We start from the raw sequence: 15,636 nt of genomic DNA, 5'->3' as shown, positions 1-15,636 counted from the left end.
CCATCTGAATGTCTTGTTTGGAAAAGTGTCTGTTCACGTCTTCTGCCCATTTCTTCACTGGGTTGTTTGTTTTTTGGGTGTTGAGTTTGGTAAGCTCTTCTTCTTAGATGGTTGCCTTGCCCCAGTTGCCTTCCCTTCACTGGAGCCTAGACTCCCCCTAGTGCCACCGGGAGAGCTGAGGTTGTAAGGTTTTAGGACTTCTCCGAAGGCCATGCCCACCTCTGTAGCTCTTGGCTGCCGGTCTCAGGGCTCCTGCCATCCACACGTGCCCCAGAGCATGTCTTCACTCGCCAGCCCTCTCTTAATTTCTCTGAAGGAAATATTACCCATCAAACTGACCACTTACTGCCATCTGGACCAGGTTAGCAACATCATTTTACCTTCCTGGTTCTGGAAATGGGCTCGCTTTTGCATATTCATTAGGGCCATTATGGTGATTTTCAAGTGGGTTACGAGCAGTGCAGTTCAGTCGACTTTTCAGCCATAACAGAAATGTTTGTCATCATCCATCCTGGCCACCGCAGCAGCCTCCAGCCTCGCATGGTTATTGAGCACTTCAAGTGTGGCTGGTCTGACTGAGGGGAATTGCATTTTTGGTTTTATTGAGTTTTAACTAACTAAAAGTAGCCACATGTGGCCACGGGGTGCCCTTTTGGAGAACCGAGCTAGAGAAACAGAGCTACTTAGATCTAGAAGCCGCTTGCATTTCCCTCCCCAGCTCGAGTCATTGAGGATTTTGTTAAAATCTCAGCTTCTGGTTCCCACCTGGCCTGCTCCAGTAACCATGCAAGGCCTTTGCACGGCGCGGCATGATTCTGTGAGAGTCACGTGATTGTATAATAGCATAGGAGAGAAACGGTGACATCCCATTCATTTTATATTCAATCCCTGCCCCAGTTGCTTTTTTTTTTTTTTTTTTGGTATCCAAATGCTCAGGAAGAGCAAGATGGTAAATCCCCTTCTAGCTACAAACCTTGGGGCCCGAGTCGTTGTTTGCAAATAGTGGTCGGAGCCATGATACTTCATCAGGATAGATGATGTGAGAACGAGTGGGCTTTGGCATGAAGATGGGGGGAGAGGCAGAGTTATACCCAGTACAGATATAAGAAACAGCTCTGGGTGGGGGGACACCACAGCAATGACGCAACCATGCATTTGCAGTCCCGGCCAGCAACTGAGAATCCACATGAGCGATAGTGGGTTGACCATCCGGTCCAGTTCAGGCAGGAAACGCCGATAAATCCGACAGAAAACAGCTACAGAGAAGTGCAGCCCAAACAGGCTCCCCAAGGTCTGTGCCACTTTTGTGACAGGAAGTCATTGCACCTCATGTATTCAGTGGTTTAGGCAAAGGCCTCTTAATCATTTTAAAATAGGGTATCAAGTCCAGACCAGTAGCAACAACACAAAAGCGAGGTGGTTCTCCAAGCACAAAAGCATGTGCCGCTCCCTTCCATGTATGAAATTGTCCAGAGTATCACAGAACCAATTAGATTCTGAGATTGGAATACATCGTGTACAGATTTGCAAGGTGATAGGTTCAAAAGGACTCTGAGTTACGAAGATGCTTGTATCAGACAAAGGAGCCTCATGGCTTTTGCAAAATTGTTCCTCTGTATAAGCTGGCCAGAATAATCCAAAGACTTCTAGCTGTAAGCAGAGATAAAGTAGAAGATTCTTGTAAATTCCTAAAATACAGGTTCCCCGATCCTACAGACTCCTGAAGTGTTTGTCTTAAGTCCTGGTGATACACAGAGACTTTTAAACACACACACTCAAAATGACTGGTCCATGGTGGAAAAGAAAACCCACCAGAAGAGAGAGAGAAGAGACTCTAGGGTTTTTGTTCTGGCAAAGAAGAGGTTCAAGCCTTTTTAAATGCTCAGGAATCCAGTGCATTTGTTCCCAAACAGGCAGTGTTTAATAGGAATGTATTTCTTGCTGTGTATGTTTAAAGTTCTACAAAATGTTATCTGTAGCACCGTTTAGTTTAATTACAGCTATTCCCTGAACTCAGGCAAACTGAAGAAAATAATCTCCAACGAAAGTTGACAAATGCCAGGGGAGCCATTTCTGACTTCTTAGGTTTAAGGCTTTTAACCTTTCAATAAAACCCTTAGATAAATTATTTCTTAGCTAACTGTTGCTTGGCAGATCATCTGACCAGGAGAGCAGCTAGTGGCTTTGACTTGCAATGATCTAAAAGGTTATTGGGATTAACGGAAGCTTTGCCAAAAGCCTCTATGTTGTTCTAAAGTGAAACCTTTGTGGGTTTCAAAACAATGGCTCTACCCCCTTTGTGGGTGGATTTTTCCCTACTCTAGTGGAAAAAAATATATCAGTGTCAAAAAAAAAAAAGATGTTGACGAAGTCTGTGTTTTGTGGCTTATTAATATTAGGTCCACCACCCGAGAAACATTTCTTGGAAAAGCACCTTCACGTTGAACTCATCAGCCACTCGGCGCAGGTGCCTTTTTGGGTCAAAGAGCATGTCTGGGGAGCTAGAATGAGAACATGGCATAGACTGAACAATAGCTCTGGTCTCAAAGGGGAAAAAACAGGAAATTCTTGCATTAGGCTCCTCGTACGTACGTGTCTTCACAAAGGTAATGATTTGCTGTAATGTACGTAGCTTCGCTTTCAGGGTTTGCTTTAGTGATAGCCCTTGGGGACCACCAGTACACGAAAATGTGTTTGAATTTTCACAAGCTGCGTGTATAGGTTCTACAAGTTTGCCTTAGCAACAGTGATGCAGTTTACTGTTCCTCCTGTTTCCAGCCTGAGATTGCTACATGATGCTTCTCTTACGCTGTCATTTTTCTTTCCCCTTGACGCCTAAACGTAGTCTCCATTTCATGATGTCATTCACTTTTCTTCTCTATTGTATGTCCTTCACAGTAACAGAATTGGAATTCTAACTATGACATCTACATGACTTACTTATAAAGGATTGCTACGGTGTTCTTTTGCCATCCTTAAGGAACTAAAATTTCCAAATAAGTCGTTTTAAATGAGATCACACAGTCTCACCACTTACTAGCTCATCACCTACCGATTATGGGATTCTACACAAGTCATTGAAACCATCTGGTGTTCACTTTCCTTTATACAGCGAAGATAATCTTGGAACCAACCCCATAGAATTGTTTTAGGTATACATTAAGTGAACAAGTACCTGGATCATAATAAATTCCCAAAATATTATTTAAGGGGCTGTTATTATATATATTTAATGTATAATTATAATATATATTAAAAACATATATAATATAAATATATATAATATATAATTATATATATAACATCTGTCATTGTACTTGACATTGAAGATGCTCCAAAATGCTTAAAAATGTTTCTTTGACCATCCCTTTCACTGTCTGTCCCATTTCCCCCCCTTGTTTGTCTACTGAATCTAGTGGCTTTGTATGTAGTGCACAGGCTTCTAGCTCTATGCTAACACTTTGCTTAACAGTTTTTTTTTAATAAAAATATAAGACCTTATTAGCAAACAACGAGCCTGAAATCCATCAGCGTACTTCCTGGTTCTTGCTGTGATATGCCCACCTAGAGTAAGTCAGACAAGGAAAAGGAAACTGAAGTGGAAAATGGTTTGCTGGTTAGGCTTATTTGCAAGTTTTGGGGAGAACTTGTTCTCATTTCTTACAACTGCCCGACACATAACGCTTTGGTCTGGAAGGACGCTGGGCACCAACACAGTAGTCCTTTTTTGTTTTCGAGGGGCAGAAACTGAAGTCCCAGACGCTGAGTCACTTGTGGCAAGCTAGCGATGACAAAAACGAGAACGTGGCGCCCCCCCCACGCTCAGAGTCTGGCTCCTTTGCATGATACCTGCTGCTCCCCTCTCCCCGCCCAGCCCTCCTGAGATTGAGTTAGGAATGCTCACAGTGCATTGCTGTTTGCCGACATACGGACAGCATGGTTTGTAACACCATTCTTCCTGTCACCTTCCTATTTATTTATTTGTCTATCTGCCTACCTACCTAACCTACCTACCTACCTAAGATAGAAAAGCCTTCTCTTCCCTTGAGACTCCAGCCTCTTCTCAGGTTCTGCAGGGTCCGATATTAGGACTCTTGATAAAGGCTAGTGTAGAGGAGGTCATTAACGGGCCTGACAACTTTCTACTCACGCCCTCCCCCCAAGCCTAGACCTCACATCAGTCCACCAAGAAGAAAGTCCGAGTCCTGGATCAACGCTGGCCCAAGGTGGCCAGGGAACAATGCAGAGTAAAGCCCCCAGTGCTCACCATTGGGGTAGGTTCACTCCCCCTAGTGGGAGAAACAGGGACCTAGCTATGAGCTCACTGCAGAGAAGAAAGGGTAAGAAGCCAGGCAGGAAAAAAAAAAAAAAAAAAGAGGGCTTAGGGGAAATCCACGCACTCATAAGAAACCAGAAGTGTGAGGAAGGGGTTTTTCCCTCCAACAAAAACTATTATTTTTTTATTTAATGTAACAAGGCACCACGCGATTGGTGTGTGTGTTTACAAATGTAAGCACCTTTACAGAAAAGAAGTTAATGATCACTAAACTCTCCTTCTTGTCTTGCCAAGTTTACACCAGAACTTTGCCACCCTGCATCCGTATTTCATTTTGATTTTCTCCTGAGCCACGTGTACAAACTGTCCTCCATTCCTGCTTCTGTACTTGACATGATTTCAGACCCATGTTTTTAAAATGTTTATTTACTTTTTGAGAGAGAGAGAGAGCGAGAGAAGGGCAGAGAGAGAGACACACACAGAATCCGAAGCAGGCTTCAGGCTCCAAGCTGTCAGCACAGAGCCCGACACGGGGCTGGAACCCACAAACTGCAAGATCACGACCTGAGCCAAAGTCAGTGGCTTAACCGACTGAACCATCCAGGTGTCCCCAGACCCATTTTTTAATGTCTGGGCATCACCCACATGGTCATTTCATTTGCGTTTCTTTCCTTCCCAGCAAGTATCTGCATCTCACAAGTGGCCTGTGGAACACTTCCATTTGTTTGTACAAATACTCTTCGTTCTTGGAAGAGTCGGTTTTTTATTAGCCGTGTTTGGCTCATGTTTCTCCACGACACTGCTCTTTTTCTTACATTTGGTGTATAGCTTTTTATTTGGCAGATTGAAAATCAAAAAGTTTTGTGAGTCAGTCAAAAGCTCTCCATCTGGCTTCCCTCTTACACAATCTGAATAAATAAATGTGTGTGCATATTTATTTCTACTATTCTAGTTTTGAAGTTTTATTTTTTTCATCCATGTGAAATGTGTTGCCATAATGGTTCAGTGTATAGGTATAAAGCAATTCTTTATTAAGTATGCTCCGTGCCTAGCGTGGAACCCAGCGCAGGACTTGAACTCGTGACCCAGAGATCAAGACCTGAGCTGAGATCAAGAGTTGGACGCTTAACGGACTGAGCCACCCAGACATCCTATAAAGCAATGTTTTTACACTCAGAGTCAACTATTATTTATTAAGTAAAGATAAGATGTCTTATCCAACTAGAAATACATTTTTAAAAATTTTGCTTAATGTTTATTTTTGAGAGAGAGACAGCATGAGCAGGGGAGGGGCAGAGAGAGAGGGAGACACAGAATCCGAAACAGGCTCCAGGCTCTGAGCTGTCAGCACAGAACCCAGTGCGGGGCTCGAACTCGTGGACGGCGAGATCATGACCTGAGCTGAAGTCGGATGCTTAACCGGCCCAAAAACAAAAAAAACATTTTTTAATGCATCTTTTGAACCAGTCCTCTGGAAGACAACTTTTACATAAATCTTACTTTCAGAACAGTAAAGAAAAATTCCACGTGAGAGGAAATCCTGAAGTCTGTGGCCTCCTGGGTTCTGAGCACAGGTCTTCTGTCTCCTTTCTGCCCTTCTTTTTCTTCATCTACTTCTCAGGGTTTGACTGCACTCTCGCTCCTTTGTCCCTCCTCGGATGCTGGTTCCTCAGTGCACCTGCGTTTCTGCATTTCTTTGTGTTCTTTTTAGCAATTGACTCCATGCCTGGCTTATGGGAGGGGAGGCAGGGCGGGCTGTGGTGAAGCTCCAGGGCTTGGGGGGGGGGGGGGGTGGCGCAGATGGGGCAGGGGTTTCTAAAAGTACCATAAGGAGCTGAAAGCCAATTTCTGCCTTACAAGGTCGTGCTGAGCGTTTGCAGTGTCTGGTTTCTGCTGCATGTTGTTAATTACAGACTCTCGACAGATGTTTGTCAACTGAATGAATTCATTCACTGACCCCTCTCCCTTCACTCTCCTTGATTTGGCTAACCTGACTCTACCAGCACCTTCCTTTCTTAGGTCTCACAAGGGGAAGAGGAGAACATGGCTGGCACAGTTTCCGTGGCCAGTTCTGTACCTTAGACCCACTGCTTTCTGTGTCTCATCTTTCAAGATTTATGACCTTGACTTGCACTCACGTCTGCCTTATTCTCTCTGCCACTTCTGTGACCTGATTTTCCCTTGTTAAATATGTTCGCATCTGGCTCACATTTTAACTTTCCACTCTGCCTTCCTGCTCTCCGCAGTCCCATATTCCTTTGTGACAAGTTCATATTCATGATCCATGGTTAGACAATGCAGCCTCCTGCTTTCTTGTCCTCTTTGCGGTTTACCAACAGCCTCTCTTCCCCATTTGCCGCACAGACAGCATTTCCTGCCCTTCGGGCATCGTGACAAGGCGCTGTTGTCATTCCAGGCTCCTTTGCCTGATTCCTAACCTCCAATCGTCTCCAAGAGTGGAACCCTGACCACCAAAGCAACTCCAGCATCCCACAAGAACTTGCTAGAGGTGCATACCCTCCATCCCACCGCAAACCTTCTGGCTCAGAAACTCTGGGGGCGGAGTCTAGCCACCTGCTTTAGCCTGCCTCCAGAAAACCACTGATGCCGGAGAAGCACCGCCTCGACCCCTCTGGTCTCATGTGCCTTCCACCTTCTCCTTGTTCACACTCCTCATTCTGGTAGGAAACTGCTGGGCACTTGTTGTGGGCCATTTTGAAGACCATTATTACAGATAATTTTAGAAGATCATGTAAAACATCAAAATAATTTCTAACATTCTATAGAGCAATGTAATTTCTAATATTATTTCTAATATCTAATATTAGTATAAGGAGCAAACTTTTTCTCATCCATGATAACAAGAGACAGTGATGTTCTGAATAGGGGTACCTGGATGGCTCCGTCGGTCAAGAGTCTGACCCTTGATTTCGGCTCAGATCTTGATCTCATGGTTCATGAGTTTGAGCCCTGCATTAGTGCAGAGCCTGCTTGAGATTCTCTCCCTCCCTCCCTCTCTCTCTCTGCCCCTCCCTTGCTCACTCGCTCACTGTCTGAAGGTACAAATGAAGGTACAAATAATCTGCAAGACTCCTGTTACTCAGGAGGGTTATGTTCTTTCTAAAAAAGAAAAACATTTTTTCTAATAATACTAATTAAAAGGGCCAGTAAAGAGACTAATAAATAGTTCTGGTAAATAGAAAGGACATGGAGAGTTATATATTCTTCAAACTAATCAAATTTGGAATTACTGAACATTAGGAATTCCCAGCTAGATATTGAGATATTAATACACATAAATTTCATCTATTGGGATCTCTCCTAAAAGGAGAGACTTCCTTTTTCTTTTTTTTTTTTTTTTTTGAGGTTTATATTGTTTTACTTCTGAATGCTTCTTTACAATTTAACCTTTTTAAAACCATGATTTGTGGGGCGCCTGGGTGGCTCAATCGGTTAAGCGTCCGACTTCGGCTCAGGTCATGATCTCGCGGTCCGTGAGTTCCAGCCCCGCGTCAGGCAGGCTCTGTGCTGACAGCTCAGAGCCTGGAGCCTGTTTCGGATTCTGTGTCTCCCTCTCTCTGCCCCTCCTCCATTCATGCTCTGTCTCTCTCGGTCTCAAAAATAAATAAACGTTAAAAAAAAAATTTAAAAAAAACCATGATTTGTATCATTTAATGAAAAACCATTTTTTAAATTTAAATTCAAGTTAGTTAAAATGCAGTGTAGTCTTGGCTTCAGGAGTAGAACCCAGTAATTCGGGGTGCCTGGGTGGCTCAGTTGGTTGGGTGTCCAGCTTTAGCTCAGGTCATGATCTCATGGTTTGTGAGTTCGAGCCCCGCATCAGGCTCTGTGCTGACAGTTTGGAGCCTAGAGCCTGCTTCAGATTCTGTGTCTCCCTCTCTCTCTGCCCCAACCTCCCCCACCCTCAAAAAAAAAAAATGCATTTAAGAGGGAAAAAAAAAAAGGAGCCTGGGGATTCATCTCTTACATATGACACCCAGTGCTCAGAAACTTCTTACTAGTCATGGCTCCGGAGGCAAAGGAAATAAAAGCAAAAGTGAACTCTTGGGAACTCCTCAAGACAAAAAGCTTCTGCACAGCGAAGGAAACAATATTTTTCCTTTTTTTTTTTTTTTTTTAAGTAGGCTCCACACCTAGCATGGAGCCCAACATGGAGCTTGAACTCATGACCCTGAGATCAACACCTGAGCTGAGATCAAAAGTCAGAGACATTCAACTGACTGAGCCACACAAGCACCCCTACAAGTGAAGAATTCTAATGACAGAAAAGACTTTATGCAGGGAGGTTTCTTCTTATCATAAAACACTAGAAATCCCTTTACGACCAGCCATAGGGAGATTGCTAAATAAATGCCAGTTTATTCATCCAATATAATCAGCAAGATGATAATTATGCAAATTAGAATGCTTATAATAGTAAAAAAAAAAAAAAGACAAAATCTGATGCATAGTAAGATTACAACTATGAAAAATATGTACAGAAGAATAAACTGTATCTGTTAGGGTGGTGATATCAATGTCTTATTTCTATTTTCTCTATTTTTAATTTTTTTAGTGGAAATGCATATTTGGAAATTATTACAGTGGAAGTCCCAAGATCGTTCCCTCTCCAAAGTGGTTTGGGCCTTTGTGACTTAGCAAAGGTACCTTTAATCTATGGGGACCTAAAGTTTTGGAGAGTTGTTGTGTCCCAAGGAGTGCTTCTCCATTAACCAGCCACGCCTCCAGCACTAAGCCACCTGCCTTGATGAAACTGAGATTCAGAGAGTCTAAGGAATCCAGTTATGTTGTGTCTTTTCCCCACTTCTGTTTCTATGGTTCTTTTTATCTGCTACAAAGGAACAGCAGTCATTTGATTCCACTGTTGTCCCAAAGAAGCAGAACTTGGCAATAGCACTGAAACCCCTCCTCCTCCGGTTGTCATACCCAGGACTTTCATTACACTGGGAGCATCAGAAGTCCAAGTGGTTTCCTAGAGATGCGTTCAACCGAACGGCAGCCGCGTCACTCATTATTCCACCACCTGGGAACCCAAAGCAGTCCTACTTCCCACGGCATTGGTGTGAACATGCTACATTAAAGCATGTTAAGGGGACTGGGGACCATCCCCTATGGGACGGCAATGCGTTAACTCACCCCGCAGCCCTTCCCTCCTGAAGACTCTCGGTTCAGCTGTGTACTTCCCATGGCCTTGTCCCTACGGTCTGCACTGCTCTTCTCTCATTAATGAGGAGTAGCCATCATTTGTTAATTACAATGATACTAACTACTCTACCATTCAGGGCATACAGAACGGCCAAATGAAAAAGAAAGGCGGAGGGGGGAGCCCCACAATCTTAAAGCATGTCGGTGCAATCATCTGCTTTGGGTGATTTTTTAGTATCCTGTGTTTTTCTACATTTATCCAAGATTCAGGTCAAATACCCTACGTCCTTGAACCGTATGCTGCTGAAACCTTTCTGTCTGTAGATTACATTGTTGAATGTACATTTCATCAGGCCAATTCTAACCCGGGGGGAAGGGGGCAGGCAAGACTCCTTCACCACCGCATATTGTTGCGTATAAAAATCAAGCCTTGGGAGGAGCATGGCCAAAGAAAAGGATTTATTGATACAAGATTAACCTTGGAGTCACTTCGCTGTTTCATTTCTACAAGTAAATCATCTTTTTTGCAGTTGTAAGGCAGGTCATTGCTTCGCGGGTTTCTGTGTTTCTGACTAAGCATAACTTAACAGCCTTTCATCTGGATGTTTATTCATCTTACTGGAACAGCTTTCAGTCCTTTTTAAAATTTAATTTGACTTTAATGCCTAGTTATTTAGGACTCCCCTGGGCTAGGATGAAATCACGCTGGGGGAATTTTGATTTGACAAATGGCCATTGTGCGGGAGCCTTTGATCCTCAACCAAGTGTTAACTGGCTGCCTGCCCCTTGCTTTGAGGGAGCTTAAAGCAAGATCAAAACCTGCTCACCCCCAAGGTGTGATCACTGGTGGACACTGGGAGAACTGGGGCACTTCCCAGCATCCTTACAAACCGCCTTGTAGTTTGGTCTGAAGCCCTCTGAGTGGTCACCACTCTATCCCTTGTAAGGTTAGAAGAAGGTGGGACCCTCCCACCAGCCAGTGAGGATTGGTCTCTATTGTCAGGAGGCGAGCCTGGGGGGGGGGGAGCTTTGAGCCCTTCTAAACATTTATCTACCTGGAGAAATGGGGTGTCAGCAGGAGGAAAGAGAAAAAAAAAGGATGAATTTTGCTTAGAGCCTTAGAGAACCCATTCTTCTGGTATTGAGCGGTATAGAAAGCCCTTTGTTCCCTAAAGTAGGAATTCTTATTCCTGGTTTTCCAGTCTCTGAGGCCTGCTCAGTTTTTCCAGGCTTTCCAAAATTATGAAGAAAAGTATATTTTAATTCACTTGCATTAAAAAAAAAAAAAACATACTAAGTACGGTGATTATGGTTAGAAAGATGGAGAAGCACGCAGGCAATTTGCTAGAGGTCACCGGAAATTGCTGCCCTCGTGGTCAGATGCCAGAGGTCTAAAATTAAAATGAGGGTCTGCAAAGCAAAAGAACAAGTGTAGATTTGCATCCTGCCCTCGGTAAAGATTGTTCAGAAACGTTTAGACTCAACTAGCAGATTCTAAATGTCGCCCTTCCCCGGGAGGCAGGCACTGTCTCACTGCGCAATCTCCTTCTCGCACTTGCAGACGGGGAGCTCTCCATATCCAATGAAGAGGATTCCCTGGAAAACGGACAGTCCCTGAGCTCCAGCCAGCTGTCTCTGCCTGCCCTGTCCGAAATGGAGCCGGTCCCGATGCCCAGGGATCCCTGCTCATACGAGGTGCTCCAACCTTCAGACATCATGGATGGGACAGGTAAGGCCCTTGGTAGAGTTGCAGAACAGGTCCCCAGCATGTGGCGTTAGGGGCCTGTAGCCTGGCCGGACTTGGGGTTCTTTTTGAGCCACCTTGAGCATAAGAATCTCCTGGAGATGAGGACAAAACGGCCCCATCAGGACCTATGTACACTTACTGTCCGTCCTATGGTTTTTCAGAACCTTTTTTGTAATCTTAATCCCTCCCCAAAAGACATCCCTTTTGTGATACGGAGGATTTAAAACGTCACTGGTTTGTTTCTAACACTCGTTTCCGTTAAGCTCAGCGAAGGAATCCTATACTTGGGCACGGTTCCTACCTAGGTCACGTTTGTAAAGCCCTAGCACGACCTTTAATCCCAGGCTCAGTATACAGCCCAGCTACTGACTCTGTTACCATACACAGTCAATGTGTTAATTGGCTATTCGATTGTATGCAATTGACTGGTTAACTCGCATGCTGCTGACAGATGATGTTTGGTACCATTGACTGTCACTCGTTCTGTGGTCCAAAGCCCTCTGAGTGGTCAGTACCTCCTCCCTGAGAAGGTTTGCAGAAGGTGAGACCCTCCCGGCAGCCAGTGAGGACTGTTCTCAGGAGGCGAGCCTGGCAGAGGGACCTCTTGGAATCTCCGGAGTGTGGCTAGGAAGGCCATATCCTTTTTCCACAGCACAGGCGAAGTCTGCCATCAGCACAGCTCCGATGGGAGCAAGAGAGAGCTGGTGTCCCAGAGTCCACGCCAGGCTTCACCTTGGGACCTGCTGAGTCATGGCTCCATCGGTGTGTCCGATGCTGACAATAATGGCGTCCCTTGCGAGAGGGGGACAACCGGGGGCTTGTGAGGGTCACTTGCAGGGCTTTGATGCGGCAGGGGACACTGAATCACATTCCCCCCAGGCTGAGGAGAGCTTTCCAACTGTAGCAGTGATTGTGTCTCTGATCCAGCCTTCCTGGTGACATGGGAATCACACAGAGTTGACTGTTACAGGGCAATCTGTCATCTCACTGAAATCAGAGTTTTGGTCTCACTGGCCAGGCTGCCATCACGGGATGAAGGCCCCGTGCTAACCCCCCGGGACAGCTCTTAACTAGAGCCAGTCGGGGTCTCCCGTGGCGGAAAGGAAGAGTGACGCCCGATGCGGAGCAAAGAGAAAGAGGGAAAACCAAGTAAGAAGGCCACAGTTCTGGCAAGTGAGAGGGGAGAGGAAGCGGGGAGAGAGGCGTCCCCTTGGTGCAGTCTCTGCCTCATCGAGGTTCAGGGGAGCCCCTAAAACTGCAAGGTGCCTACAAGGCTCCGGAGTCGGGGGGAACAGCCACCCCAGGCCTGTGGGGACGCCTGGCCTGGCGTCAGCCTCTAGGCTGTCTTCGTTCCTTGGCGTCCCACACGCCGGGAGACCCAGTGGGCAAAAACCAGACCCCAGCATCGACTCTCTCTCTTCCTCCCAGCAGAGGGCAAGCAGGCCCAAAGGAAGATGCCAGCATTGGTTTGGTTCATTCAGATGGGGCCCTTTGTCCCTGGTCCGCTGCACCTGCCATCTGTTGATTGTGGCTGTGGCCCCATGAGTCACACTTCAGAGCACTCACAGAATTTGTGGCATAAACGCCCAGATGGAAGCGGTGAAGCTTAGGATAGTTCTGAGAAAATGTCCTCTGGCTTCCCCTCCCGCCCTCCTGCCTCTGCCTTTCTGCCTTTGCCTCCCCGACGTGTCCCTCCACCCACCCCACCCCCTCGCTTTACCCTTCAACTCTCCTCCCGTACGTGACAACGTGGAACGGGTGCTCTGCTGTGTTGGTCACCCACGTCCCTGTCCTGTGTGCCCCCGCCGGCCCCACCTGCGCTGCGTTTGTGTAATGTCACCTGTGTGTCATGTGGTTGTCCCCTCAGTGTCTGAAGAGAGTCCCTCTGCCAGTGAGTCTGGAGCCCTCCTGTCCCAAGATCCTTCAGCCAAACCAGTGCTGCTACTGCCCCCCAAAAAACCTGCTGCTTTCTCTGGAGACCATGAGGAGACCCCAGTGAAGCAGCTGTCCCTTCTCAAGCAGCCCCCCGCCCTGCCTCCCAAACCCAGTGCCAGGATTGCCAACCACATAACAGGTGAGTCAAGATGTCTTCTGGAAGCGTCCAGCCCTGCCTTCCCTTCATGGGATGATCTCTCGCGCTCTCTCTCTTCTTATCTGAGGCCCGTTGAGCCTCTTCGGTGAGATTGCTCTGTGGGGCGTTTGGGTGTTTCCACGTCCACGCGGTCACGACCTGGGTTTGTGTGTTTCCGTCAAGAAGCATTCGACGTGCACCCTGCCGGCCATATGCCAAGAGCCTTCGTCATGTGTACCTGTGAATATGTGCGTTGGTATTTGTGTGACTGATTCACGATTATGTGCCCGTCGAGGTGAATTAGCCTCAATGTCAAAATCTTGGCAAAGACGAAGCGCAGTACCTCGTTCCCTTCATAATGAGTTTGCCAAAGCTTTCAATTTTTTTTGTCTCTAAATTATTGATCTGAAGCCCAGCCTATTTCCTTTATTAAAATTCATGTCTGTATTGTTTGTTCTGTTAAACAAAAACAAAAACAAAAAAAGGCAATCTATAAAGTATGGTGGGAAGTACTCTTCCAAGAAGAATGCGTTCGGGAACGTTGTCCTAAGATGTTTTTTATATATTCATGTTTAAAGTGTTGGTGAATGTCCCCCCAGTTACTAAATTGGGCATCACAGGATGTGCTAGTGATGGGGCATCTAGTAAGGACTGCATTGCACATGAACGTGAATGGGATACTGCTTTCTGATTTAAAGTTGCGGCTTTTAAATTAAAGAGTAAAGATTTCAGGGGGTTGTTCCTCCAGCCTGGACAGTAATGCCAACCTGATCGGCTGCCTTTTTGCGATGAATCTGGTGTTTTTCGAAATAGTTTCTGATTGATCTCTGTACATTTTTGTGAGATGTGATGGGGATGGAGGTAGGGAAGAATAGTCACCTGGTTTACACTAGAAAAGCTGATTGTTTAAGAAAAATCGGTGCCGTTAAGAAAAATCCTGCCGTTGCAGGAATTCTGCAAGAGAAGTATGCCTAGACCCCGTGCTTCCTAACTCCTAGTCCAGGAAATGAAGGCTATTTCTGTGATAGAAAGGTGTCGAGTCCCAATTAAACACAGGGTTGAGTCAGACTACTCTATCAACGTACTAAGTCAGATGTTTGTGGTTTCAAAGAGCAGATTTCCATTTAAAGGAACCATTCCATTCAACACCTCAGTAACACCTTAGCCCAGTGTCCCAAAAGGTAAATGCATAGAAACCCACAAAGGAGAAGGTACCCTCATAAGCTTCCCCCCGAGAGAGAACCACTGTCCATTCATCTGTCTAATAAAAACCAAATGCCTGCTCTACATCATCTCTTATCATCAGCTTTTTACACATGGCATGATCTCTTGTGAACTGGTTGTCCTGTTCGTAAATACTCCACAATATGGTGTCGTTAGCTGCTCGGCGTGCAGTGGGATTTGCTTGTCCGGCCCTCATGGGCTCTCCCATCATCTGTTGTAAAAATCACAGCAGTGAACATCCTCAGCAGCATACATAGCTTTATAAGCATCCGAATTTCTCCTGATTTATTTCTAGAATTAGAATTACTGATTCTAAATCTAGAAGTCAATGGTGTGGCTCTTAAGAGCTAGCAGCTTTTGAAGGTTTTGATGCCAAATTTCCCTGAAGATTAAATATGGCAAAATAAACTCCTGCCTATAGTTCTTATTTATTCACCACACTTCTAGGTGGAACATTGTGCTAGGTATCAAAGCAGATGCAAGTGAATGAAAGTTTAGTGGATCTGTATGTACACACGTGTATGTGTGTGTATGGACACACACACACACACACACACACACACACACACAATAGGGTGCTGAAATAACTACTGTCAGGAGTATCCTTTGGAGTTCAGTGTGATCTGAGAAAAGGGCATAGAAAGGCTGAAGCTTGAGCTGACCCTTCAAGCATGAAGGGCATTTATAGAGAATGAGGCGAGAACATTCCGGAGAAAAAAGGCCCTGGTCAGAGACCCAGAGATGGCAAGTGCTTCGGGTCTGTGATGAGGTGGCCAAGCTGGGGCAGAGGGTCCTTCTCAGGACGTATTGAGAAAGGGCTCCCTAGGTAAGGCATATGAGCATTTAGATTTTGTTCCCCCTGGCAGTGGAAAGCCTTTGGAGGTTTTTGAGCAGGGGAGAGATGTGACAGTGATTCGCCTTTAGAAAGCCTTCCTGGGTCACCGTGTAGAATGAACAGAAGGAGAAAGTTGAAGGCCTAAAAAGGCCAGCCCTGTGCCTCGTTCTCTGGCATCACTAGTTGAATTCGACTAATTTGAACCAGGGAGACTATGGAAAAAGCTGTTCTTGTTTCTGAAATTGAGCTCACAAGCACTTGGCCGATCACAGCAGGAGGAGAGAGAACAGTGGGTAAGACATTTTAAAAGAAGAATT

The 15,636-nt window shown here is 45.6% G+C and overlaps 1 protein-coding gene across 8 annotated transcripts in view; it reads left to right on the top strand.

The window, feature by feature from the left end:
* Window positions 1-15,636, top strand: part of PHACTR1 (phosphatase and actin regulator 1) — a 565,269-nt gene that overhangs the window by 466,616 nt on the left and 83,017 nt on the right. For 6 of the 8 annotated variants that reach the window (XM_058732981.1, XM_058732982.1, XM_058732978.1 and 3 more), the window contains 2 exons: window positions 11,004-11,171; window positions 13,057-13,263. In XM_058732981.1, the coding sequence (XP_058588964.1) occupies window positions 11,004-11,171; window positions 13,057-13,263 (375 nt within the window). The remainder of the gene's footprint in view (window positions 1-11,003; window positions 11,172-13,056; window positions 13,264-15,636) is intronic. The other 2 variants (XM_058732986.1, XM_058732983.1) reach the window with 1 other exon arrangement.

The sequence above is a fragment of the Neofelis nebulosa genome, chromosome 6 (genome assembly GCF_028018385.1).
Source record: "Neofelis nebulosa isolate mNeoNeb1 chromosome 6, mNeoNeb1.pri, whole genome shotgun sequence".
Classification (NCBI taxonomy): Eukaryota; Metazoa; Chordata; class Mammalia; order Carnivora; family Felidae; genus Neofelis; species Neofelis nebulosa.
The sequence above is the reverse complement of the archived record's forward strand: the minus strand, read 5'-3'. Positions and strand labels throughout refer to the sequence as shown.